This window comes from Zonotrichia albicollis, chromosome 34, assembly GCF_047830755.1.
Source record: "Zonotrichia albicollis isolate bZonAlb1 chromosome 34, bZonAlb1.hap1, whole genome shotgun sequence".
Taxonomy (NCBI): Eukaryota; Metazoa; Chordata; class Aves; order Passeriformes; family Passerellidae; genus Zonotrichia; species Zonotrichia albicollis.
Window position 1 is genome coordinate 12,617 of NC_133852.1, and position 26,893 is coordinate 39,509.

At 61.1% G+C, this 26,893-nt stretch overlaps 1 protein-coding gene across 1 annotated transcript in view; it reads left to right on the forward strand.

The window, feature by feature from the left end:
• The first annotated feature begins 430 nt into the window (after nt 1-430).
• HCFC1 (host cell factor C1) overlaps nt 431-26,893 on the forward strand; it is a 47,525-nt gene continuing 21,062 nt past the window's right edge. The window contains 15 exon segments of the mRNA XM_074531218.1: nt 431-629; nt 842-1,037; nt 1,994-2,253; nt 4,742-4,968; nt 7,952-8,100; nt 9,508-9,668; nt 12,054-12,262; nt 14,589-14,673; nt 14,920-15,026; nt 16,653-16,832; nt 18,770-19,285; nt 20,618-20,778; nt 22,527-22,724; nt 23,960-24,190; nt 25,344-25,448. Coding sequence (XP_074387319.1) covers nt 4,761-4,968; nt 7,952-8,100; nt 9,508-9,668; nt 12,054-12,262; nt 14,589-14,673; nt 14,920-15,026; nt 16,653-16,832; nt 18,770-19,285; nt 20,618-20,778; nt 22,527-22,724; nt 23,960-24,190; nt 25,344-25,448 — 2,310 coding nt within the window. The 5' untranslated portion in view covers nt 431-629; nt 842-1,037; nt 1,994-2,253; nt 4,742-4,760.

The window sequence follows — 26,893 nt, forward strand, 5'->3', positions numbered from 1 at the left end:
TCAGAGGGGGATCCACTTCACACTTCAGGGTTTTATTGTCACACTTGGGCGTTTATTGTCACACCTGAGAATTTATTGTCACATCTGGAGTTTCATTGTCACACCTGGCGCTGTTTCACACCTGAACCTGAGGGGGGACACCTCAAAACTCCCTAAATCTTCCCCAAAACCTCCCCAACTCCTGAGACTGTCATCCCGAGTCCCCTGCTGAGGCACCTCCACCCTCTTCCTCTCCTCCACGCCTCCTGGAGCATTTTGGGGTTCCGGAAGGGCAAAACTGTGGGGAAAAGCGCCAAATTCGGGTGTTGGAACAAAAATCCGTTACGGGAAAGGCGGGAAAAGCGGGCTGCGCAAGAAGGAGGTGGAGCCGCGCCTGCGCCATTACGACCCGCGCGATCACGCACGCGCAGTGGGCGCCGCAGCCGTTAAGCGCCACCATCCGGGAACTGGCGGGCGCCATCTTTGTGGCGGGTGGAGGAGACGCGTCCAAAATGGCGGCTCCCAAGCGCCAGTAGCCGGCGCGGCGAGCGGGCCTTTCTCGGCTTTCAGCGCGGCGGCGGTGGCTCGGAGCGAGCGGCGGCGGCGGTGGAAAGCGGCGCCCGGGGTCAGCGGGCGGCGGGTGGCTGCAGGTGCGGAGCAGCGGCGGAGCGGCGCGAAGAGCGGCGCATCCGGGTCCCGCGGCCGCCGCCATCTTGGGCCGCCGCGGAGCTGCAAGCTCCCACCTGCGCCATCTTGGGGCGCCGCATCGGGGCTGTTCCGGAGGGGGGACGAGTGGAGGGGGTGGCGGGACTTGAACGAAAAGCGCGGGGAGCGCTCAAAGCTCCGCTCCCGTCCTGGGCAGGCGCCGCCATCTTGCGCGAGCGGCGAGGAGGAGGAAGAGGAGGAGGACGAGGAGGAAGATCCGGGCACCGGGCGGCGCCATCTTGGACCCCCCCTTTCCACAGCAGCGCGCCGCCATCTTGTGACCCCTCCCCCGCGCACCCGGGCACCGGCCGCTCCGCCGCCTTGGAGCCGCTGCGGTAGCGGAGCCGCACCCGGTAAGGGCAGAATGAAGCGGGGAGCGCCGGGAGGGAGGATAGGAACCGCGGAGTCCCCATGGGGGCCGACAGCGGGCTTTGGTTCCGCCGGATGGGCGGCGCCATCTTGGGAGGGGACGTGCGGGATGTCATGGCGGTGCCGTGCGCCGACATCCGGGTCCTTCTCCCCCCACCGCCCCCGGGGCGCCATCCTGGGAGGGGCCGCCGCATCCGGGTCTCGCGCGCCGCCATCTTGAGAGTCCGGGGGGGGGGCGGGGGGGTGATGGCGGCGCGGGGCATCCCCGGCCCGTTTGCGTCGCTCGGAGCCGCGGGGCCGTGAGGCCTCAGAGCGGCTCCGGCTCCCGTTAACCCCAGGGGGCGGTAGGGACAGCGGGGGCGCCCGGGGACAGAGGAAGAGGAGGAGGGGGCGCGGTTTGCGGAGAGGGCGGCACCCAAGGAGAGGAGGGGCGCCCAAGATGGCGGCGCCCATGGCGGGCTGAGTGCTCCGTACAGTGCTGCGCCGCCGCGAAACGGGCCGTGCCGCCGGCAGCCAGACCGCGGGGGATTCGGTGTGTGTGGGGAGCGAGATTGGGAATGCCGAGGAGCGATTACGGGGCGGCGGGAAGGCCGGGAGGGGGTGGCACGGGGAGATGGCGGGACTCGGGCGGGGAGAAGGAGGGAAAACCGCGCAAAAGGCGGGCTGGGGGGGCGGCTCCTTTAAGAGGCCGTTAGAGTGGGCGTGGCCACGCCCTTCCGTGACCACACCCCCTCCGTTGGCGCCATGGCCGCGCCCCTTCAGGCCGCTCCGTACAGTTCCCCCGCGCCCCTCCGCCGCTCGCCCCAACCCCGCCGCTACCGGGGCCAGCCCGGAGGCCCACCGAGATGGCGGTGAACCTCCTCCCGGTCCCCCTCCCAAAATGCTGCCGCCTTTTCCCCTCCCGCCTTCCCCACAATGTCGCCCTCCGTCCCCGGCCAAGATGGCGCCGCCCGGGTCCGGAGGGGGCGTGTCTGCGTTGGCCCCGCCCACTCCCGTCGCTTCCCGCCCACCCTCGGCGGCCGCCGGACACAGGCGCAAGATGGCGGCTCCCAGGGCGGCGTGAGGGGCCGCCGTTGCCGCGCTCCGCCTGCAGCCGCAGCCCCGAGCCGGGAGCCGCTGCAGCCGCGTGACCCCCGGAGCCGCCGCTGGGAATCGGGGAGCGGCCGCGGGCCGGGAGAGGGAGGCGGCCGCGGGGCCGCGGTGAGCGGGGGGGGCGGCGGTGGGGGGGAGGAGGCGGCCGCCATTTTCCGCCCGGGCAGAGACAAGATGGCGGCGCGCAGGAGCCTGGGGGGGGGGGAGGGGGCGTGAGGGGAGGGGCAGAGCTGGGGGGGGGGTTGGGCATTTGGGGGGGGGGGGCACGGCCTGAGGGGGATTTGGGGAAGGGGGAGATGAGCATGAAGGGGGCAATAGGTGAGGGAAGGGGGGGACAGCCTGAGGAAGGATTTGAGGAGGAGGGAGGAGTTGAACCTGAGGGGAGAATTTGGGGAGGGGGGAATTGAACTTGAGGGGGGGCCACGGCCTAAGGGACAAATTTGGGGAGGGGGGAGATCGGCACGGTCTGAGGGGATAATTGGGGGGTGGGGGGGCACAGCCTGAGGGGGAATTTCGTGGGTGGGGGAGATAAAACTTAATGGAGGTAAATTTGGGGGGGGGCGGAGGGAGTTGGGTGTGGGGGGGTGTTTGTGGTGTTAAGAGGAGTAATTAAGAAAAGACATAATGAAGAAAGTAATTAACGGGGAGAAATAAATGCTCCCCTCCCCCTCATTGGACTCCTCCCCCATTGTCACACCCCTGCTGTGGGGGGGTAATTAACTCTTTCGTGGTAATTGCGGTGGGGGGGGTGTAATTAAAGATTCTATGCGGGATTTGTGGGGGGGGGGCGCGTGTGAAGCCCTTGGGGTGTTTCGAGGGAGGGGTCGGAGGTGACTCTGAAGAGTTTGGGGGGGGTAGAAGGGGATTGACCCCCAGATTTTGGGGCCCCCTCCCTCAAAGAGATGTAATGGGGGGGGGGGGGTCCCTATGCCTAAGTGTTAATGGGGGGGTTTTGGGGGTATCCCCCACATCCAGACTCCCCCCACCCCCCGATTCTCCCAGAAGGGTCAATGGGGGGGGGGGAGGTCTCAGGTGATTGTTTCGGTTTTTGTGGTGTCCCCCATATCCAACCTCCCCCCCCCCCGAAAGGTCAGGTCATTGTAGGGGGGTTTTTGGGGTATCCCCCACATCTGAACCCCCCAGGATTAGCAATGGCAGGGGGTTTTCAGGTCATTTTGTTGATTTTTGGGGTGTCCCCCATACCTGATCCCCCCGTGTCCCCTCAGGGACAGACAGTGGGGGGGCCCAGTTCAATTTATGGATTTTTGGGGTGCCAATTAATTTTGATGGTTTTTGGGGTATTTTTCATGTCCCCCCAGGGCAGGCGGGGGGGGGGGTTCAGTGTCAATAGGGAGGGTCCCAGTTAATTTTGGTGATTTTTGGGGTACCCCCCATACCTGACCCCCCGTGTCCCCCCAGGACAGGCAGCGGGGGGGGGGGGTTCAGTGTCAATAGGGGGGGTCCCAGTTAATTTTGATGATTTTTGGGGTGTCCCCCATACCTAACCCCTCGTGTCCCCCCAGGACAGTCAGTGCGGGGGGGTGGTCCCTGTTAATTTTAGGGATTTTTGGGATGTCAGTTCATTTTGATGGTGTTTGGGGTACCCTTGCATGTCTGACCCCCCTTGTCCTCCCAGGACAGGCAGCGGGGGGTTCAGTGTCAATAGGGGGGGTCCCAGTAAATTTTGGTGATTTTTGGGGTACCCCCTGTACCTGACCCCCCGTGTTCCCCCAGGACAGGCAGTGGAGGATGCATGGCAGGCCTGGGCGGGGGGGGTCAGTTCATTTTGATGTCTTTTGGGGTCTCAGTTGATTTTTGGGGTGTCCCCCATGCCTGACCCCCCATGTCCCCTCAGGACAGGCAGCGGGAGGGTCCCAGTTAATTTTGGTGATTTTTGGGGTACCCCCTGTACCTGACCCCCCGTGTCCCCCCAGGACAGGCAGCAGGGGGGTGCCAGTTAATTTTGGTGATTTTTGGGGTACCCCCCATACCTGACCCCCTGTGTCCCCCCAGGACAGGCAGTGGAGGATGCATGGCAGGCCTGGGCGGGGAGGGACAGTTAATTTTGATGTTTTTTGGGGTCTCAATTGATTTTTGGGGTGTCCCCCATACCTGACCCCCTGTGTCTCCCCAGGACAGGCAGCGGGGGAGTCCCAGTTAATTTTGGTGATTTTTGGGGTACCCCCTGTACCTGACCCCCCGTGTCCCCCCAGGACAGGCAGCGGGGGGGTGCCAGTTAATTTTGGTGATTTTTGGGGTATCCCCATGCCTGACTCCCCATGTCCCCCCAGGACAGGCAGCGTGGGGGGGTTCACTGTCAATAGGGAGGGTCCCAGTTAATTTTGGTGATTTTTGGGGTACCCCCCATACCTGACCCCCTGTGTCCCCCCAGGACAGGCAGTGGAGGATGCATGGCAGGCCTGGGCGGGGAGGGACAGTTAATTTTGATGTTTTTTGGGGTCTCAATTGATTTTTGGGGTGTCCCCCACACCTGACCCCCCGTGTCCCCCCAGGACAGTCAGTGCGGGGGGGGGTCCCAGTTAATTTTGGTGATTTTTGGGGTACCCCCTGTACCTGACCCCCCGTGTCCCCCCAGGACAGGCAGCGGGGGACGCATGGCAGGCCTGGGCGGGGGGGGGTCCCCGCCGCGGGCCCCCCCGGGCCCCCCCGCGCTGCAGCCGCGCTGGAAGCGGGTGGTGGGCTGGGCTGGGCCCGTGCCCCGACCCCGGCACGGGCACCGCGCCGTGGCCATCAAGGAGCTCATCGTGGTCTTTGGAGGGGGCAACGAGGGCATCGTGGACGAGCTGCACGTCTACAACACAGGTGGGCACCTGGGGGGGCACAGGGGGGGTACAGGGGATCCATACCATACAGGGGTGGCATTGGGGAGGAGCTGCACGTCTACAACACAGATGGGCACCTGGGGGGCACCTGGGGGGTACAGGGGGTCCCCACAGGGAGGGGATTGGGGACAAAATGCAAGTTACAAAACAGGAAGGCACCTGGGCACATGGCGGGGCTCCTACAGGGGTGGCATTGAGGATGAACTGCAGGCGTGCAACACAGGTGGGCACCTGGGGGGCACAGGGAGTCCATACAGGGGGGGCATTGGGGATGAACTGCACGTCTACAACACAGGTGGGCACCTGGGGGGCACAGGGGATCCATACACGGGTGGCACTGGGGTTGAACTGCAGGTCTACAACACAGGTGGGCACCTGGGGGGCACAGGGGATCCATACAGGGGTGGCATTGGGGAGGAGCTGCACGTCTACAACACAGGTGGGCACCTGGGGGGTGCCTGGGCACATGGGGGGGCTCCTACAGGGGTGGTATTGGGGATGAACTGCAGGTGTGCAACACAGGTGGGCACCTGGGGGGTGCCTGGGCACATGGGGGGGTTCCTACAGGAGTGGCATTGGGGATGAACTGCAGGTCTACAGCACAGGTGGGCACCTGGGGGGGCACCTGGGCACATGGGGGGGTACAGGGAGTCCATACAGGGGTGGCATTGGGGAGGAGCTGTAGATCTACAACACAGGTGGGCACCTGAGGGGGCACCTGGGCACATGGGGGGGTTCCTACAGGGGTGGCATTGGGGATGAACTGCAGGTGTGCAACACAGGTGGGCACCTGGGGAGGTACAGGGGGTCCCCACAGGGAGGGGATTGGGGACAAAGTACAGGTGTACAGCACAGGTGGGCACCTGGGAGGCACCTGGGCACATGGCGGGGTTCCTACAGTCGTGGCATTGGGGATGAACTGCAGGTCTACAGCACAGGTGGGCACCTGGGGGGGCACCTGGGCACATGGGGGGTACAGGGAGTCCATACAGGGGTGGCATTGGGGAGGAGCTGTAGATCTACAATACAGGTGGGCACCTGGGCACATGGGGGGGTTCCTACAGGGGTGGCATTGGGGAGAAGCTGCAGGTGTGCAACACAGGTGGGCACCTGGGGGGGTACAGGGGGTCCCCACAGGGAGGGGATTGGGGACAAAGTACAGGTGTACAGCACAGGTGGGCACCTGGGAGGCACCTGGGCACATGGGGGGGGTTCCTACAGTCGTGGCATTGGGGAGGAGCTGCAGGTGTGCAACACAGGTGGGCACCTGGGAGCATGGGGAGGGTCCCCAGGGGGATGGGATGGTGCAGGATGTGCAGGTGTACAGCACAGGTGGGTACCTGAAGGGTACAGGGGGTCCTCTGAGGGCTACAGCTCGTTTGGGGGTCCCCATAGGGGTGGCATTGGGGAGGAGCTGCAAGTCTACAACACAGGTGGGCACCCGGGGGGGTACAGGGGGTCCCTACAGGGGTGGGCTTAGGGAGGAGCTGCAGGTGTACAACACAGGTGGGCACCTGGAGGGGCACCTTGGGGGTCCTATGGGGGCTACAGGGGGTAGGGGGGTCCCCATAGAGGTGGGATAGGGGAGGAGCTGCAGGTGTACAGCACAGGTGGGCACCTGGGATGGTACTGGGGGTCCTTACAGGGGTGGGTTTAGGGAGGAGCTGCAGGTGTACAACACAGGTGGGCACCTGGGAGGGTACTGGGGGTCTCCAGAGGGGTGGGAATGGGGACAAACTGCTCATGTACAGCACAGGTGGGCACCTGGGGGGGTGCCTGGGGGGCATATGGGGATTTCGGGGGGGTCCCCATAGTGGTGGGATGGGGGAGGAGCTGCAGGTGAACAGCACAGGGTAGGGCTGGGGGAGCACAGGGGTCATTTGGGGTCATTTCTGGTGTTCTCTCTGTGTCGCTGTCCCCATTTTGTCCCCAACAGTGTTCATTTTGGGTGGGGGTCATTTTCAGTTTATCACTGTCCCCTTTGTGTCCCCACAGCCAACTCATGGCTCATCCTGCTCGTTTGGGGGCGTCACTGCCAGCGTGTCACTGTCCCCATTTTGTCCCCAACAGCCAACCAGGGCTTCATCCAGGCAGTTCGGGGGTTCATTCCTCGTGTGCCCCCTGTGTCTCTGTCCTCTCTGTCCCCACAGCCGCCAACCAGGGGCTCATCCTGGGTGTTCAGGGCATTGTTGTCACTGTCATCCCTGTGTCATTGTCCCTATTTTGTCCCCACAGCCACCAACCAGTGGTTCAGAGGGTCATTCTCTGTGTGTCCCCGTCCCCGTTTTGTCCCCACAGCCACCAACCAGTGGTTCATCCCAGGGGTTCAGGGGGTTGTTCTCACTGTCCTTGTCCCCATTTTGTCCCCTCTGTGTCCCCACAGCCACCAACCAGTGGTTCATCCCAGGGGTTCAGGGGATCATTCTCACTGTCCCCCCGTGTTCTTGTCCCTATTTTGTCCCCGCAGCCACCAACCAGTGGTTTAGAGGATCATTCTCAGTGTGTCCCCATCCCCGTTTTGTCCCCACAGCCACCAACCAGTGGTTCATCCTGGGGGTTCAGGGGATCATTCTCACTGTCCCTGTCCCCTCTGTGTCCCCACAGCCACCAACCAGTGGTTTAGAGGGTCATTCTCAGTGTGTCCCCGTCCCCATTTTGTCCCCACAGCCACCAACCAGTGGTTCATCCTGGGGGTTTGAGGGATCGTTCTCACTGTCCCTGTCCCCATTTTGTCCCTACAGCCACCAACCAGTGGTTCATCCCAGGGGTTCAGGGGATTGTTCTCACTGTCCCTGTCCCCTCTGTGTCCCCACAGCCACCAACCAGTGGTTCATCCCAGGGGTTCAGGGGATCGTTCTCACTGTCCCTGTCCCCATTTTGTCCCCATAGCCACCAACCAGTGGTTCATCCCAGGGGTTCGGGGGATCATTCTCACTGTCCCTGTCCCCTCTGTGTCCCCACAGCCACCAACCAGTGGTTCATCCCGGCCGTGCGGGGGGACATCCCCCCGGGCTGTGCCGCCTACGGCTTCGTGTGTGACGGCACGCGGCTGCTGGTGTTCGGGGGCATGGTGGAGTACGGCAAGTACAGCAACGACCTCTACGAGCTGCAGGTACCCCCACAGCGCCTGGGGAACCCCCCCTGAGCCCCTTGGGAACCCCCTATGGCACCTGGGAACCCCCCTGAGCACCTGGGAACCCCCCATAGCCCCTTGGGAACCCCCTATAGCATCTGGGGAGCACCTGGGAACCCCCTATAGCACCTGGGGAGCACCTGGGAACCCCCCCTGAGCCCCTTGGGAACCCCCCCTGAGCCCCTTGGGAACCCCCCTGAGCCCCTTGGGAACCCCCTATAGCACCTGGGGAACCCCCCTGAGCACCTGGGGAACCCCCTATAGCATCTGGGGAGCACCTGGGAACCCCCCATAGCCCCTTGGGAACCCCCCCTGAGCCCCTGGGGAACCCCCATAGCCCCTTGGGAACCCCCTATAGCACCTGGGGAACCCCCTATAGCACCTGGGGAACCCCCTATAGCACCTGGGGAACCCCCCATAGCCCCTTGGGAACCCCCCATAGCCCCTTGGGAACCCCCCTAAGCCCCTGGGGAACCCCCTGAGCCCCTTGGGAACCCCCCATAGCCCCTTGGGAACCCCCCTGAGCACCTGGGGAACCCCCTATAGCACCTGGGGAGCACCTGGGAACCCCCCATAGCACCTGGGGAACCCCCCTGAGCCCCTTGGGATCCCCCCATAGCACCTGGGGATCCCCCCTGAGCCCTCTGGGAACCCCCCTGAGCACCTTGGGAACCCCCTGAGCCTCTTGGGAACCCCCTATAGCACCTGGGGAACCCCTTATAGCAACTGGGGAACCCCCTATAGCACCAGGGGAACCCCCTTGAGCACCTGGGGAACCCCCTGAGCCCCTTGGGAACCCCTCTGAGCACCTGGGGAGCACCTGGGAACCCCCCCAAACTATGGGTGACCCCCTGGGAGCCCTCCCAAACCATGGGTGACCTCTCAGAACCTCTCCCAAACCATGGGTGACCCCCTGAAACCCCCCCCTGAACCATGGGGACCCCCTGGGAACCCCCCCAAACTATGGGTGACCCCTCAGAACCCCCCCCAAACCATGGGTGACCCCCTGGGAGCCCTCCCAAACCGTGGGTGACCTCTCAGAACCCCTCCCAAACCATGGGTGACCCCCTGAAACCCCCCCCTGAACCATGGGAACCCCCCCAAAATATGGGTGACCCCTCAGAACCCCCCCCCAAACACACGGGGACCCCTCAGAACCCCCCCCAAACCATGGGGTCCCCCTGGGAACCCTCCCAAACCATGGGTGACCCCTCAGAACCCCCCCAAACACATGGGGACCCCTCAGAACCCCCCCAAAACACCTGTGACCCTCCCAAAGCCCCTGAACCCCCCCAGTTCTGGGGTCCCCCATCCCCCTGGGTGCCCCCCCCCCCCCCCCCCAGTTGCAGACCCCTCCCCAAATCCCACATCTCCCCCCCATTCCAGGCCTCCAGGTGGGAGTGGAAGCGACTGAAGGCGAAGACCCCCAAAAATGGGCCCCCCCCTTGTCCCCGGCTGGGCCACAGCTTCTCCCTGGTGGGCAACAAGTGTTACCTGTTTGGGGGGCTGGCCAACGACAGCGAGGACCCCAAAAACAACATCCCCCGGTAAGGGGCACCCCAAAACCCCAGGGCACCCCAAAACCTCGGGGGCACCCCAAAACCACTGGGAATCTGTGTGGGGAGGGGGCTGGGGATGGTCTGGGGGCATTTGGGAGGTGTGGGGGGAACTGATTTGGGGGGTGTGGGGGTGAGGATGAAACACTGGGGTCGTTTTTAGGGGGGCACCCCAAATTCTCAGGGTACCCCAAACCCTGGGGGTGCCCCAAAAACCCCAAGAATCTGTGGGGGGACTGATTTGGGGGGTGTGGGGGTGAGGAGGAAACGTTGGGGTGATTTTTAGGGGGGCACCCCAAAATCTTAGGGTACCCCAAACCCTGGGGGTGCCCCAAAAACCCTGAGAATCTGTGGGGGGACTGATTTGGGGGGTGTGGGGGTGAGGATGAAACACTGGGGTCATTTTTAGGGGGCACCCCAAAATCTCAGGGTACCCCAAATCCTGGGGGCACCCCAAAAATCTTGGGGATAACTGGAGGGGATGGGGCTGGGGCTGGTTTGGGGGCACAGAGGGAATTTTGGGGGGCATAGGGGTGAGCCTGAAACATTGGGGTCATTTTTAGGGGGGCACAGGGACCCATGGGGGGCCACACAGGTGATCCCAAAACCCTGGGAGTTACAGGGAGGGCAGGGGGACACCCCAAAACCCCGAAAAATAGGGTTGGAACGGGGGGAACTGGGGACATTCCCCATCTTTAGGGGGCACGGGAGTGACCCCAAAACATTTGGGGTCGTCTTTGGGGGGGACTCAGGGATCCTAAATTGAATTTTAGGGGATTTAAGGACTCTTTTAGGGGTGTCATGCATTCTCAAAAACACTTTTAGGGGTTTTTTGGGGGGGGTTTCTTGATTTTCTGAACCTGGACAGGTGTCTTTGGGGCCACCCTGGGCACATTTTATGGGATTTAAAGGACATTATGGAGTAATCCCATATCCTCAACATTCTTTTGGGACAGTCCCATATATCTAAATACCCTTTTAGGGTGTTTTTAGGGTTTTCTGACCTTCTCAACCCTCTCCCCACACACCTGAACCACCTGCACACAGGGGCAAAGGTGTCTTTGGGACCACCCTGGCTGCATTTATGGGATTTAAGGACCCCTTTAAGGCAATCCTATATGCCAAAAAATATTTTTTTGGGTAGTCCTATATATGCAAACACCCTTTTAGTGCAGTCCCACGTATCTAAATACCCTTTTAGGGTTTTTTTGGGGTTTCTTGGTTTTCTGAACCATCTGCACACATGGGCAAAGGTGTTTTTAGGACCACCCTGGCTGCATTTTATGGGATTTGAGGACCCCTTTAAGGCAATCCTATCTGCCAAAAAATATTTTTTAGGATAGTCCTATATATGCAAACATTCTTTTAGAGCAGTCCCACATATGCAAACACCCTTTTAGGGTTTTTTTGGGGTCTCCTGATTTCCTGAACCACCTGCACACATGGGCACAGGTGTTTTTGGGACCACCCTGGCTGCATTTATGGGATAAAAGGGACATTTTAGGGCAATCCCATATTCCTGACCACCCTTTTAGGACAGTCCTATATATCCAAACACCCTTTTAGGATTTTTCTGGGCTCTCCTGACCTTCTCAATCCTCTTCCTACCTGAACCACCTGCACACATGGGCAAAGGTGTTTTTAGGACCACCCTGGCTGCATTTTATGGGATTTGAGGACCCCTTTAAGGCAATCCTATGTGCCAAAAAAATTTTTTAGGATAGTCCTATATATGCAAACACTATTTTAGAGCAGTCCCACATATCTAAACACCCTTTTAGTGTTTTTTTTGGGGTCTCCTGATTTTCTGAACCACCTGCACACGTGGGCAAAGGTGTTTTTGGGACCACCCTGGCTGCATTTATGGGATATAAGAGACATTTTAGGGCAATCCCATATTCCTGACCACCCTTTTAGGACAGTCCTATATATCCAAACACCCTTTTAGGGTGTTTTTAGGGTTTTCTGACCTTCTCAACTCTCTGCCCACATACCTGAACCAGCTGCACACATGGGCAAAGGTGTTTTTGGGACCACCCTGGCTGCATTTATGGGATTTAAGGACCCCTTTAAAACAATCCTATCTGCCAAACTTCCTTTTTTAGGATAGTCCTATATATGCAAACACCCTTTTAGAGCAGTCCCACATATCCAAACACCCTTTTAGGGTTTTTTTGGGGTCTCCTGATTTTCTGAACCACCTGCACACATGGGCACAGGTGTCTTTGGGACCACCCTGGCTGCATTTATGGGATAAAAGGGACATTTTTGGGCAATCCCATATTCCTGACCATCATTTTTAGGGTACTCCCGCATACCCAACCACCCTTTTAGGATTTTTTATAGAACCTCCTGACCCCATATCCTTTTCCTCAGGTACCTGAACGACCTGTACGTGCTGGAGCTGCGCCCGGGCTCGGGGGTGCTGGCCTGGGACATCCCCATCACTTACGGGGTGCTGCCCCCTCCCCGTGAATCCCACACGGCCGTGGTGTACACGGAGCGCGACGGGCGGCGCTCGCGCCTCGTCATCTACGGGGGCATGAGCGGCTGCAGGCTGGGGGATCTGTGGACCCTGGATATTGGTATGGGGGATTTATGGGGTTTTTGTGGGGTTTATGGGGTTTTTGTGAGGTTTGGAGGGGTTTTATGGGGGTTTGGGGTCAGCGGAATGGGAGTTAGTGGGGAATCTTGGCATCTACGGGGGCATGAGCGGCTGCAGGCTGGGGGATCTGTGGACCCTGGATATTGGTACGGGGGATTTGGGGGGATTTATGGGGTTTTTGTGAGGTTTCGAGGGGTTATATGGGGATTTGGAGGGGGTTTGGGGTCAGGAGAATGAAGGGTTAGTGGGAGACAGCGTCATCTATAGGTGCATGAGCAGCTGCAGGCTGGGGGATCTGTGGACCCTGGGTATTGGTACGGGGGATTTAGGGGGATTTATGGGGTTTTGTGGGGTTTTTGTGAGGTTTGGAGGGGTTTGGAGGGGGTTTGGGGTTAGGGGAATGAGGGTTACTGGGGGACATCATCATCTACGGGGGCATGAGCGGCTGCAGGCTGGGGGATCTGTGGACGTTGGATATTGGTACAGGGGATTTGGGGTGGTTTTATGGGGTTTATGGGGGATTTATGGGGTTTTTGTGAGGTTTGGAGGGGGTTTGGAGTCAGGGGAATGAAGGGTGGTGAGGGACGTTGGGAGATGTCGTCATCTACGGGGGCATGAGCGGCTGCAGGCTGGGGGATTTGTGGATGTTGGATATTGGTACGGGGGATTTGGGGGGGTTTTATGGGGTTTATGGGGTTTTTGTGAGGTTTGGAGAGGTTTTATGGGGGTTTGGAGGGGGTTTGGGGTCAGGGGAATGAAGGGTGGTGAGGGACATTGGGAGATGTTGGCATCTATGGGGGCATGAGCGGCTGCAGGCTGGGGGATCTGTGGACCCTGGATATTGGTACGGGGGATTTGGGGGGTTTTGTGGGGTTTTTGTGAGGTTTGGAGGGGTTTTGGGGTCAGGGGAATGGGGGTTACTGGGGAATGTTGTTGTCTACGGGGGCATGAGCGGCTGCATGCTGGGGGATTTGTGGACTCTGGATATTGGTACGGGGGATTTGGGGGGATTTATGGGGTTTTGTGAGGTTTGGAGGGGTTTTATGGGGGTTTGGAGGGGGTTTGGGGTCGGGGGAATGAGGGTTAGTGGGGGACAGTGTCATCTATAGGTGCATGAGCAGCTGCAGGCTGGGGGATCTGTGGACCCTGGATATTGGTACGGGGGATTTGGGGGGGGTTTTATAGGGTTTATGGGGTTTTTGTGAGGTTTGGAGGGGTTTTATGGGGGTTTGGGGTCAGGAGAATGAAGGGTGGTGAGGGACATTGGGAGACGTTGGCATCTATGGGGGCATGAGCGGCTGCAGGCTGGGGGATCTGTGGACCCTGGATATTGGTACGGGGGATTTGGGGGGATTTATGGGGTTTATGGGGCATTTATGGGGTTTTTGAGGGGTTTGGAGGGGTTTTGGGGTCTGGATAATGAGAGTTATTGGGGGACATTATCATCTACGGGGGCATGAGCGGCTGCAGGCTGGGGGATTTGTGGACATTGGATATTGGTGTGGGAGATTTTGGGGCTTTTTGGAGGGGTTTGGAGGGGTTTTATGGGGTTTTTATGGGGGTTTGGAGAGGTTTTGGGGTCAGGGGAGTGAGGGTGACTGGGGGACATCATCATCTACGGGGGCATGAGCGGCTGCAGGCTGGGGGATTTGTGGACCCTGGATATTGGTATGGGGGATTTGGGGGGTTTTATGGGGTTTTATGGGGTTTTGTGAGGTTTTTGTGAGGTTTGGAGGGGTTTTATGGGGCTTTGGAGGGGGTTTGGGGTCAGGGGAATGGGTGTTACTGGGGAATGTTGGCATCTATGGGGGCATGAGCTGGGGATTTATGGACATTGTGGGAGATTTTGGGGCTTTTGTGGGGCTTTTTGGGGGGTTTGGAGGGTTTTTGGGGGGTTTTTGGGGGGTTTTGGGGTCAGGGGAGTGAGGGTGACTGGGGGGTATGAGCGGCTGCAGGCTGGGGGATTTATGGACATTGGATATTGGTATGGGGGATTTGGGTTTTTTTGTGAGGTTTTTAGGGGATTTGGCTTTTTTTGGGTGGGTTTTAGAGGATTTGGGGTCAGGGGAATGGAGGATGCTGAGGGATATTTGGGTTTGTTGGCATCTACGAGGGCACGAGTGAGTTTCCTTACATTTTCAGTGCTTTTGGGGCCGTTCTTGCATTTTGGGGTTTTTTCCTCACACTTTGAGTTAATTTCTTCAAACTCTGGGTGATTTTGGAGCAATTTTCTCATGTTTTGGATGATTTTTGGGGCATTTTCTTCACGTTTTGGGGCCATTTCCTGACGTTTTGGGGGTTTGCAGAGACGCTGACGTGGAACAAGCCGAGCCTGAGCGGGGTCGCTCCCCTGCCCCGCAGCCTCCACTCAGCCACCACCATCGGCAACAAGTGAGTCTGGGGGCGACCTCCCCCCAAAACAACCCCCAAAATCTCCCCACTGACCCCCCCTTTATCCTGGGGGGGTCCCTTTGTGTCCCTGTCCCCTCCTTGGAAGGGGTTGAGGTCATTAAGGGGGGGATGTTTTATTTTAATTTAATTTTTAATTAATATGGGTGATGTCATTATCCCTCCCAAACATAAAAATTTTGGGGTGGGGGTCTCTGGGTGTTCCCCTGACCTCTCTCCCCCCCCCAGGATGTACGTTTTTGGGGGGTGGGTGCCCCTGGTGATGGATGACGTGAAGGTGGCGACGCACGAGAAGGAGTGGAAGTGCACCAACACCCTGGCCTGCCTGAACCTGGGTGAGGAGGGGGCTTGGGACCCCCAGAACTGACCCCAAATCCACCCTAAAACCCCACAAACCCACCCTGAAACACCTCAGACGTCAGCCTGGGTGAGGAGGGGGCTTGGGACCTCCAAAACTGACCCCAAATCCACCCTAAAACCCCACAAACCCACCCTGAAACACCTCAAATCTCAGCCTGGGTGAGGAGGGGGCTTGGGACCCCCAAAATTGACCCAAATTCACTCTAAAATCCCCCCTTGAATACTTCCCCAAATGCCCTCAGACCCCTCCCTGATCCCCCAAATCCCCCCAGACTTGATGGCCTGGGAGCCGCTGGTGCTGGAGGAGCCCCCAGACCCCTCCCCAAACCCCACTCTGAGCCCCCCAAACCCCTCCCCAAATCCCTCCCTGACACCCCCAGACCCCATTATGACCCCCAAAATCCCTCCCTGACACCCCCAGACCCCAGTATGACCCCCCTAAATGCTTGTGTCCCCCCCCAGACTCGATGGCCTGGGAGCTGCTGGAGCTGGAGACCCTTGAGGAGCCCCCAGACCCCTCCCCAAACCCCACTCTGAACCCCCCAAACCCCTCCCCAAATCCCTCCCTGACACCCCCAAACCCCTCTGTGACCCCCTCATGTCCCCCCAGACTCGATGGCGTGGAAGCCGCTGGTGCTGGAGATGCTGGAGGAACCCCCAAACCCCTCCCCAAACCCCACTCTGAACCCCCCAAACCCCTCCCCAAATCCCTCCCTGACACCCCCAGACCCCATTATGACCCCCTAAATGCTTCTGTCCCCCCCAGACTCGATGGCCTGGGAGCCACTGGTACTGGACACCCTTGAGGAACCCCCAGACCCCTCCCCAGACACCCCACTTTGACCACCCAAACCCCTCTGTGGCACCTTCAAACCCCCCCAAACCCCTCCCTGACACCCCCAAACCCCTCTGTGACCCCCTCATGTTCCCCCAGACTCGATGGCATGGGAGCCGCTGGTGCTGGAGACCCTGGAGGAACCCCTAGACCCCTCCTCAAATCCTTCCCTGACACCCCCAAACCCCTCCCTGACACCCCCAAACCCCTCTGTGACCCCCCAAACCCCTCTGTGACACCTTCAAACCCCCCCAAACCCCTCCCTGACACCCCCAAACCCCTCTGTGACCCCTTCATGTCCCCCCCAGACTCGATGGCCTGGGAGCCGCTGGTGCTGGAGACCCTTGAGGAACCCCAAGACCCCTCCCCAAACACCCCACTTTGACCACCCAAACCCCTCTGTGGCACCTTCAAACCCTCCCAAACCCCTCCCTGACACCCCCAAACCCCTCTGTGACCCCCTCATGTCCCCCCCAGACTCGATGGCGTGGGAGCCGCTGGTGCTGGAGACCCTTGAGGAACCCCTAGACCCCTCCTCAAATCCTTCCCTGACACCCCCAGACCCCAGTATGACCCCCCCCAAACCCCTCCCTGATGCCCCCAAATACTTCCCTGACGCCCCTAAATGCTTCTGTCCCCCCCAGACTGGATGGCCTGGGAGCTGCTGGTGATGGAGACCCTTGAGGAACCTCAAACCCCTCCCTGACACCCCCAAACCCCTCTGTGACCCCCCAAACCCCTCTGTGACCCCCTCATGTCCCCCCAGACTCTATGGCCTGGGAGCCCCTGGTGCTGGAGACCCTGGAGGACAACGTGCCGCGGGCGCGCGCCGGGCACTGCGCCGTGGCCATCGCCACCCGCCTGTACATCTGGAGCGGCCGCGACGGCTACCGCAAGGCCTGGAACAACCAGGTGTGCTGCAAGGACCTGTGGTACCTGGAGACAGGTGAGTCTGGGGGCTGCAAGGACCTGGGGGGGCTGCAAGGACCTGGGGGGCTGCAAGGACCTGTGGTACCTGGAAACAGGTGAGTCTGGGGGCTGCAAGGACCTGGGGGGGCTGCAAGGACCTGGGGGGCTGCAAGGACCTGTGGTACCTGGAGACAGGTGAGTCTGGGGGGCTGCAAGGACCTGGGGGGGCTGCAAGGACCTGTGGTACCTGGAGACAGGTGAGTCTGGGGGCTGCAAGGACCTGGGGGACTCTGGAGGGCTGCAAGGACCTGGGGGGGCTGCAAGGACCTGGGGGGCTGCAAGGACCTGGGGGGGCTGCAAGGACCTGTGGTACCTGGAAACAGGTGAGTCTGGGGCTTGCAAGGACCTGGGGGGGCTGGAACAGCCAGGTGTGCTGCAAGGACCTGTGGTACCTGGAGACAGGTGAGTCTGGGGGGGCTGAGAGGCTCAGGGGGGCTGGAACGACCAGGGCGGCTGCAAGGACCTGGGGGACTCTGGGGGGCTGCAAGGACCTGGGGGGCTGCAAGGACCTGTGGTACCTGGAGACAGGTGAGTCTGGGGGCTGCAAGGACCTTTTTTACCTGGAGACAGGTGAGTCTGGGGGGCTGCAAGGACCTGGGGGGGCTGGAACAGCCAGGTGTGCTTCAAGGACCTGTGGTACCTGGAGACAGGTGAGTCTGGGGGCTGCAAGGACCTGGGGGACTCAGAGGGGCTCCAAGGACCCTCTGGTACCTGTAGACAGGTGAGTAATCGAGGTGTAACCCAGGTGTAACCCAGGTGTGACAGGTGTTACACAGGTCAAGGGCAGGTGGTACCCAGATGTACCCCAGGTGGGATGTGAGGGGTACAGGAGTCACCCAGGTGTGCTCTAGGTGTGCCAGGTGTTATATGGGTATCATCTACCTGTACCCAGGTGTACCCACCTGTACCCAGGTGTACCCTAGGCATACCCACTACCCTAGGTGTACTCCAGGTGTTCCCCAAGTGTGATTTGAGTGGTACAGGTGTACTCACCTGTACCCCAGGTGTACCAAGGTGTACCCCAGGTGTGCCCAGGTGTGATATGAGTGGTACAGGTGTATCCAGGCATACCCCACCTGTACACCAGGTGTACACAGGTATGATATGAGGGGTACAGATGTACCATAGGCATACCCAGGTGTACCCCAGGTGTACCCTACCTGTACCCAGGTGTACTCCAGGTGTGATATGAGTGGTACAGGTGTATCCAGGAATGCCCCACCTGTACCCGGGTGTACTCCAGGTGTGATATGCGTGGTACAGGTGTACCCCAGGTGTGATATGGGTGGTACAGGTGTACCCACCTCTACCCCAGGCATACCCAGGTGTACCCACCGGTACCCCAGGTGTACTCCAGGTGTGATATGCATGGTACAGGTGTACCCAGGTGTGATATGAGTGGTACAGGTGTACCCCAGGTGTACCCAGGTGTGATATGCATGGTACAGGTGTACCCAGGTGTGATATGCGTGGTACAGGTGTACCCCAGGTGTGATATGGGTGGTACAGGTGTACCCAGGTGTGATATGCGTGGTACAGGTGTACCCCAGGTGTGATATGGGTGGTACAGGTGTACCCAGGCGTACCCAGGTGTACCCAGGCGTACCCAGGTGTACCCCAGGTGTGATATGGGTGGTACAGGTGTACCCACCTGTACCCAGGCGTACCCAGGCGTACCCAGGCGTACCCAGGTGTACTCCAGGTGTGATATGAGTGGTACAGGTGTACCCAGGCATACCCAGGTGTACCCAGGTGTGATATGGGTGGTACAGGTGTACCCAGGTGTGATATGGGTGGTACAGGTGTACCCACCTGTACCCCAGGCGTACCCAGGTGTACCCAGGTGTACCCACCTGTACCCCAGGTGTACCCACCTGTACCCCAGGCGTACCCAGGTGTCCCCTCTCCCCGCAGAGCGCCCGCCGGCGCCGGGCCGCGTGCAGCTGGTGCGCGCCAACACCACGTCGCTGGAGGTGAGCTGGGGCGCGGTGCCCACGGCCGACTCGTACCTGCTGCAGCTGCAGAAGTACGAGCTGCCCGCCGCGCCCGCGCCGCCGCCCGTGCCCTCGGTGCCCGCCAACCCTCCCAAGAGCCCCGCGCCCGCCGCGCCCGCGCCGCCGCCCGCGCCCCCCGCCCTGCCCCAGCTGGGGGGCGTGGGGCTCACCCTGCTGCCCCCACCCGCCGCGCCCCCCAACCCGCCCGGCGTCACCGCCGCTGCGGCCGCCGCCGTGGGGACAGCGGGGACGGCGGCGGGGACAGCGGGGACGGGCAGTGGTGGCACCGCCGGGGGGGTGGCGGCGGTGGCGGCGGCCACGGCGGGGACAGCGGGGGCGGTGGCGGCGCCCCCCGGAGCCACCCTGCAGGTGCTGCCTGCGGCCGGGGGGGCAGCGGCGGCAGCGAGCGCAGCGGCCACGGCGGGGAGGGCACCTGGTGAGTGACACTGGGCGTGTTGGGGACATTGGGGACGTTGTGGGAGGAGATGGGGGAATTGGGGATATGGGGAGATTGGGGGGGGATGGGGACATTGGGGATGGGGGGGGAATGGGGACGTTGGGGGGATATTGGGGACATTGAGGACATTGATCGGGGAGATGAGCACCTTGGGGACATTGGTGGGGGAGATGGGGACGCTGTGGGGACATTGAGGACATGGTGGGGACATGGGGACATGGGGGGACGTTGGGGACAGTGTGGGGGGGAGATGGGGACAGATGGGGGGACGTGGTGGGGAGATGGGGACACTGTGGGGACGTTGGGGACATGGTGGAGAGATGGGGACAGATGGGGGGACATTGAGGACGTTGATCGGGGAGATGAGGACCTTGGGGACATTGGTGGGGGAGATGGGGACATGGGGGGAGATGGGGACACTGTGGGGACGCGGTGGGGAGATGGGGACCCTGTGGGGACGTTGGGGACATGGGGGGGAGATGGGGTAATTGGGGGAGGAGATGGGGATATCGGGGACATTGATGGGAGAGATGGAGACATTGGGGACATTGGTGGGGGGAATGGGGATATTGGGGACATTGTGAGAGGGAGGAATGGGGACACGAGGGGGGATAATGTGGACATGGGAGGGAGATGGGGGAATGGGGACATGGGGACATGGGGGGGGAGATGGGGACATTGGGGACATGGGGGGGGAATGGGGACATTGGGGACATTGTGGGGGAGATGGGGACATGGGAGAGATGGGGACATGGGGGAGGCAGAGATGAGGACGTTGAGGGGGGAAATGGGGACATTGGGGACGTGGGGGGGACATTGAGGAGACACTGAGAGGGAGACGCTTGAGGAACCCCCAGACCCCTCCCCAAATCCCTCCCTGACACCCCCAGACCCATCTGTGACCCCTCCAAACCCCAGGAGGGTGCTGAATGTGACAGGGGACACGGGGATGTCCCTGTGTGTCCCTGTCCCCACCCTGACCCCCCTGTCCTCTCCCAGGGGTGCTGAGGGTGACAGGGGACACAGGGGATGTCCCTGTGTGTCCCTGTCCCCACCCTGACCCCCGGTGTCCCCTCCCAGGGGTGCTGAGAGTGACAGGGGACACAGGGGATGTCCCTGTGTGTCCCTGACCCCCGGTGTCCCCTCCCAGGTGTCCCAGCAGTGCTGAAGGTGACACAGGGGATGTCCCTGTGTGTCCCTGTCCCCACCCTGACCCCCGTGTCCCCTCCCAGGGGTGCTGAGGGTGACAGGGGACACAGGGGATGTCCCTGTGTGTCCCTGTCCCACCCTGACCCCGGTGTCCCCTCCCAGGTGTCCCGGCAGTGCTGAAGGTCACCGGTCCCCCTGCGGCCACCGCCGGGCCCCCGTTGGTCACGGTGCGCTCGGCCGGGCCCGGCAAGGCCCCGGTGACGGTGACATCGCTGCCCGCCGGCGTCAGGATGGTGGTGCCCACCCAGAGCCCCCAGGGCACGGTGAGAGCGGGCACACCTGGGGGCACGGGGAGGGGTCCTGAGGGGGGTCAGGGACACAGGGAGGGGACCTGGGGGTCGTTGGGGACTGAGGGAGGGATCCCTGGGGGGATATTGGGGACACAGGTGTGACACAGGTGAGCCCCAGGGGGTACTTGGGGACATAGATGTGATACAGGTGGTACCTGGGTGACACAGATGTGACATAGGTGAGTTCCAGGGGGTACATGGGGACACAGGTGTGACACAGGTGAGCCCCAGGGGGTACTTGGGGACATAGATGTGACACAGGTGGTACCTGGGTGACACAGATGTGACACAGGTGAGTTCCAGGGGGTACATGGGTGACACAGATGTGACACAGGTGATACCTGGGTGTGTCTTTGCTGTCCCAGGTGTACCCCAGTTGTGAGTAGGTGCCCTCCAAGGTGTGCTCAGCTGTGCCCAGGTGTCCCCCTAGCTGTCCCCAGGTGTCCCCAGGTGTGCTCAGGTGTGTCCCCAGGTGTGTCCCCAGGTGTGCTCAGGTCCCCATAGGTGTACTCCAGGTGTCCCCAGGTGTGCTCAGGTGTCCCCTGTCCCATGGGTGATCGGCAGCAGCCCCCCGATGAGCGGCATGGCCGCAGCAGCCGCAGCCCCCAGCTGTCCCCAGGTGTCCCCTCAGCTGTCCCTAGCTGTCCCCAGGTGTCCATAGATGTGCTCAGGTGTCCCCAGGTGTGTCCCCAGGTGTGCTCAGGTGTCCCCAGGTGTGTCCCCTCACAGGTGATTGGCAGCAGCCCACCGATGAGCAGCATGGCCGCTCTGGCTGCAGCAGCCACAGCCCCCAGGTGTCCCCCTAACTGTCCCCAGGTGTGCCCCGGTGTCCCCCTAACTGTCCCCAGGTGTCCCCAGGTGTGTCCCCAGGTGTGCTCAGGTGTCCCCTGTCCCACAGGTGATCGGCAGCAGCCCCCCAATGAGCGGCATGGCCGCCCTGGCTGCAGCAGCCACAGCCCTCAGGTGTCCCCCTAATTGTCCCCAGGTGTCCATAGGTGTGCTCAGGTGTGTACCCAGGTGTCCCCAGGTGTGCTCAGGTCCCCATAGGTGTACTCCAGGTGTCCCCAGGTGTGCTCAGGTGTCCCCTGTCCCACAGGTGATCGGCAGCAGCCCCCCAGTGAGTGGCATGGCCGCCCTGGCTGCAGCAGCCACAGCCCCCAGGTGTCCCCAGGTGTCCCCAGGTGTCCATAGGTGTGCTCAGGTGTGTCCTCAGGTGTCCCCAGGTGTGTCTCCAGGTGTCCATAGGTGTGCTCAGGTGTCCCCAGGTGTGCTCAGGTCCCCATAGGTGTACTCCAGGTGTCCCCAGGTGTGCTCAGGTGTCCCCTGTCCCACGGGTGATCGGCAGCAGCCCCCAGATGAGCAGCATGGCCGCTCTGGCTGCAGCAGCCACAGCCCCCAGGTGTCCCCTCAGCTGTCCCTAGCTGTCCCCAGGTGTCCATAGGTGTACTCCAGGTGTCCCCAGGTGTGTCCCAGGTGTGCTCAGGTGTTCCCTGTCCCACGGGTGATCGGCAGCAGCCCCCCGATGAGCAGCATGGCCGCCCTGGCTGCAGCAGCCACAGCCCCCAGGTGTCCCCCTAACTGTCCCCAGGTGTCCCCAGGTGTGTCCCCAGGTGTGCTCAGGTCCCCATAGGTGTACTCCAGCTGTCCCCAGGTGTGTCCCCAGGTGTGCTCAGGTGTCCCCAGGTGTGTCCCCAGGTGTGCTCAGGTGTGTCCCCTCACAGGTGATCGGCAGCAGCCCCCAGATGAGCGGCATGGCCGCCCTGGCCGCAGCGGCCGCGGCCACCCAGAAGATCCCCCCGGCCTCGGCGCCCACCGTGCTCAGCGTCCCCGCCGGGGCCACCATCGTCAAGACGGTGGCCGTGACCCCCGGGGCCACCACCCTGCCCGCCACCGTCAAGGTGGCCTCGTCACCTGTCATGGTAGGGGACACTGCGGGGGCTGAGGTGGCACTGGGGGGTGTCGGTGTCACCGTGGTGTCACCAGGGCTTGGGTGGCACTGGGGGGTGTCGTTGTCACTGTGGTGTCACCAGAAGTCTTGTGGGTGTCCCCACGCTGTCCCCACAACATCCCCACCACGTCCTCATTGCATCCCCATGATGTCCCCACACTGTCCCCATGCTATCCCCACAATGTCCCCTCAATCTCCCCACAATGTCCCCATCGTGTCCCCAACACCGTCCCCTCAATCTCCCCACAATGTCCCCATGCTGTCTCCACATGTGCTCACCTTGTCCCCTCAGTCTCCCCACCATGTCCCCACACTGTCCCATCAATGTCCCACCGTGTCCCCACCATGTTCTCAATGTCCCCACAATGTCCCCATCGTGTCCCCAACACCGTCCCCTCAATCTCCCCACCATGTCCCCGCGCTGTCCCCTCAATCTCCCACAATGTCCCCAACACTGTCCCCTCAATGTCCCACCATGTCCACCCACTATCCCCACCATGTCTCCACACTGTCCCCTCAATCTCCCCACGCTGTCTCCACAATGTCTCCACACTGTCCCTTTAATCTTGCTACAATGTCCCTATGCTGTCCCCTCAATCTCCTCATGTTGTCCCCATGCTGTCCCCACAATGTCCCCACCGTGTCCCCTTAACCTCCCCACCGTGTCCCTGCACTGTCCCTTTAATCTCCCCACCACATCCCACAGTGTCCCCACACTGTCTCATCGATGTCCCACCATGTCCCCACCACGTTCTCAATGTCCCTAAAATGTCCCCATTGTGTCTCCAACGCTGTCCCCTCAATGTCCCACCGTGTCCACCCACTATCCCCACCATGTCTCCATGCTGTCCCCTCAATCTCCCCACAATGTCCCCATCGTGTCCCCAACACCGTCCCCTCAATCTCCCCACCATGTCCCCACCATGTTCTCAATGTCCCTAAAATGTCCCCATCGCGTCCCCAACACCGTCCCTTCAATCTCCCCACCATGTCCCCACACTGTCCCATCAATGTCCCACCATGTCCCCCCCATGTCCCCTCAATCTCCCCACCATGTCCCCATCGTGTCCCCAACACCGTCCCCTCAATCTCCCCACCATGTCCCCACACTGTCTCATCGATGTCCCACCATGTCCCCACCATGTTCTCAATGTCCCTAAAACGTCCCCATCGTGTCCCCAACACTGTCCCCTCGTGTCCCCCCAGGTCAGCAACCCCGCCACGCGCATGCTGAAGACGGCGGCGGCCCAGGTGGGCACGGCGGGGGCGTCACCCGCGGCCACCAACGCGGCCACCCGGCCCATCATCACCGTGCACAAGTCGGGGACGGTGACGGTGGCCCAGCAGGCCCAGGTGGTCACCACCGTGGTCGGAGGGGTCACCAAGACCATCACGCTGGTCAAGAGCCCCATCTCCGTGCCGGGGGGCAGCGCCCTGGTGAGGGGGGACACGTTTGGGGACATTTTTTGGGGGGGGGGGACACACACAGGTCTGGGGATATTGAGGGGCTGGCACGTGGATTTGGGGACATTGGTGGGGGGGACACGGGTTTGGGGACATTCAGAGGGTGGGACACGGGTCTGGGGACACTGGATAGGGGACACAGGTTTGGGGACATTGGGAGTGTGGGGACATGGATTTGGGGACATGGGGAGTGTGGGGACATGGATTTGGGGGCATTGGTTGGGGGGGACACGGGTCTGGGGATATTGGGAGTGTGGGGACATTGGGGGGGACATTGATGTGGGACACAGGTTTGGGGACACTGGATGGGGACACGGGTCTGGGGACATTGGGAGTGTGGGGACATGGATTAGGGGACATTGATGTGGGACACAGATTTGGGGACACTGGATAGGGGACACAGGTTTGGGCACATTGGGAGGGTGGGGATGCGGGTTTGGGGACATTGTTGGGGACAGGGGTTTGGGGACAAGGACAGTGGTGGGGACATGGGTTTGGGGACATTGAGGAGGGAGGACATGGGTCTGGGGACATTGGGAGTGTGGGGACACGGATTTGGGGATATTGGGGGAGACATTAGTGGGGGACATAGGTTTGGGGACACAGATTTGGGGACATTGGGAGTGTGGGGACACGGATTTGGGGACGGGGGGACACGGGTTTGGGGACATTGGGAGTGTGGGGACATTGGGAGTGTGGGGACATGGGTTTGGGGACATTGGGAGTGTGGGGACACGGATTTGGGGACAGGGGGGACATGGGTTTGGGGACATTGGGAGTGTGGGAACATGGATTTGGGGACAGGGGACATGGGTTTGGGGACATTGGGAGTGTGGGGACACGGATTTGGGGACAGGGAGCCAGTGAGGGGGTGGGGACACAGATTTGGGGGGGTGGGGACCTGGATTTAGGGGGTTTGGAGTCACAGACCCCTGGATTTGGGGACAAGGGGAGGAGGGAGGACATTGGGAGGGTGGGGACACAGATTTGGGGGGCTCTGGGGACCGCAGTTTGGGGACAGAGGGGACGCTGGGAGGGCAGGGACAGAGATTTGGGGGGTCTGGGGACAGGGATGGGGGGGGCACAGATTTGGGGAGGGGTCTCTGACCCCTCTTGACCCCCCCAGATCTCCAACCTGGGCAAGGTGATGTCGGTGGTGCAGACGAAACCGGTGCAGAGCTCGGCTGTCACCGGGCAGGCGTCGAGCGGCCCCGTCACCCAGATCATACAGGTGACACCCCAAAATCATCCAGATTATCCCCAAAATTACCCCCAAAGCCCTGAGACCCCCCCCCAAAGCCCTGAGACCCCCCCTCAAAGCCGTGAGACCCCTCACCCCTCCCCAAATCACTGAGAGTCACCTGAGACCCCCCTCAGCTGTCACCGGGCAGGCATCGAGCGGCCCCGTCACCCAGATCATACAGGTGACACCCCAAAATCATCCAGATTATCCCCAAAATTACCCCCAAAGCCCTGAGACCCCCCCCAAAGCCCTGAGACCCCTCCCCAAATCACTGAGAGTCACCTGAGACCCCCCCTCGGCTGTCACCGGGCTGGCCTTGAGTGGCGCCGTCACCCAGATCATACAGGTGACACCCCAAAATCATCCAAATTATCCCCAAAATTACCCCCAAAGCCCTGAGACCCCTCCCCCCAAAGCCCTGAGACCCCTCCCCAAATCACTGAGAGTCACCTGAGATCCTGAGACCCCCACCCAGATCTTCCAGGTGACACCCCAAAACTGCCCCCAAATCCTCCCAAATTGTCCCCAAATCGCTGAGACCCCCCCAAAACCCCCCCTCAGCTGTCACCGGGCAGGCCTTGAGTGGCCCCGTCACCCAGATCATACAGGTGACACCCCAAAATCATCCAAATTATCCCCAAAATTACCCCCAAAGCCCTGAGACCCCTCCCCCCAAAGCCCTGAGACCCCTCCCCAAATCACTGAGACCCCCCCCCAAAGCCCTGAGACCCCTCCCCAAATCACTGAGAGTCCTCTGAGACCCCCCCTCGGCTGTCACCGGGCTGGCCTCGAGCGGCCCCGTCACCCAGATCATACAGGTGACACCCCAAAATCATCCAGATTATCCCCAAAATTACCCCCAAAGCCCTGAGACCCTTCAGCAAATCACTGAGACCCCCCCAAAGCCGTGAGACCCCTCCCCAAATCACTGAGAGTCACCTGAGTCACTGAGACCCCCACCCAGATCATACAGGTGACACCCCAGAATCCCTGAAAATTACCCAAAAATCCCCCAAAATCACTGAGGCCCCACCCAAAATTCACTGACCACTCCCCCCCACTGACCACTGACCACTGCTCCCTTGAGTTACTCCCCTTGAGTGACCACTCTTCTGACTGACCGCTCCCTTGAACGACCACTCCTACAAATGACCACCCCCCTCAAGTGACCACTTTCCTGAATGACCACTTACCCTGAGTGACCACTTACGCTGAGTGACCACCCCTTGAGTGACCACTCACCTGAATGACCACTCCCTAAGTGACCACTCCCCTGAATGACTAATTCCCGACTGACCACCCCCTCGAGTGACCACTCCGAGTGACCACCCCTGTGAATGACTTCCCACCCTGATGAGTGACCCCCTCCTTGAGTGACCACTCTGCAAGTGACCACTCCGCAAGTGACCATGTCCCTGACTGACCACTACCCA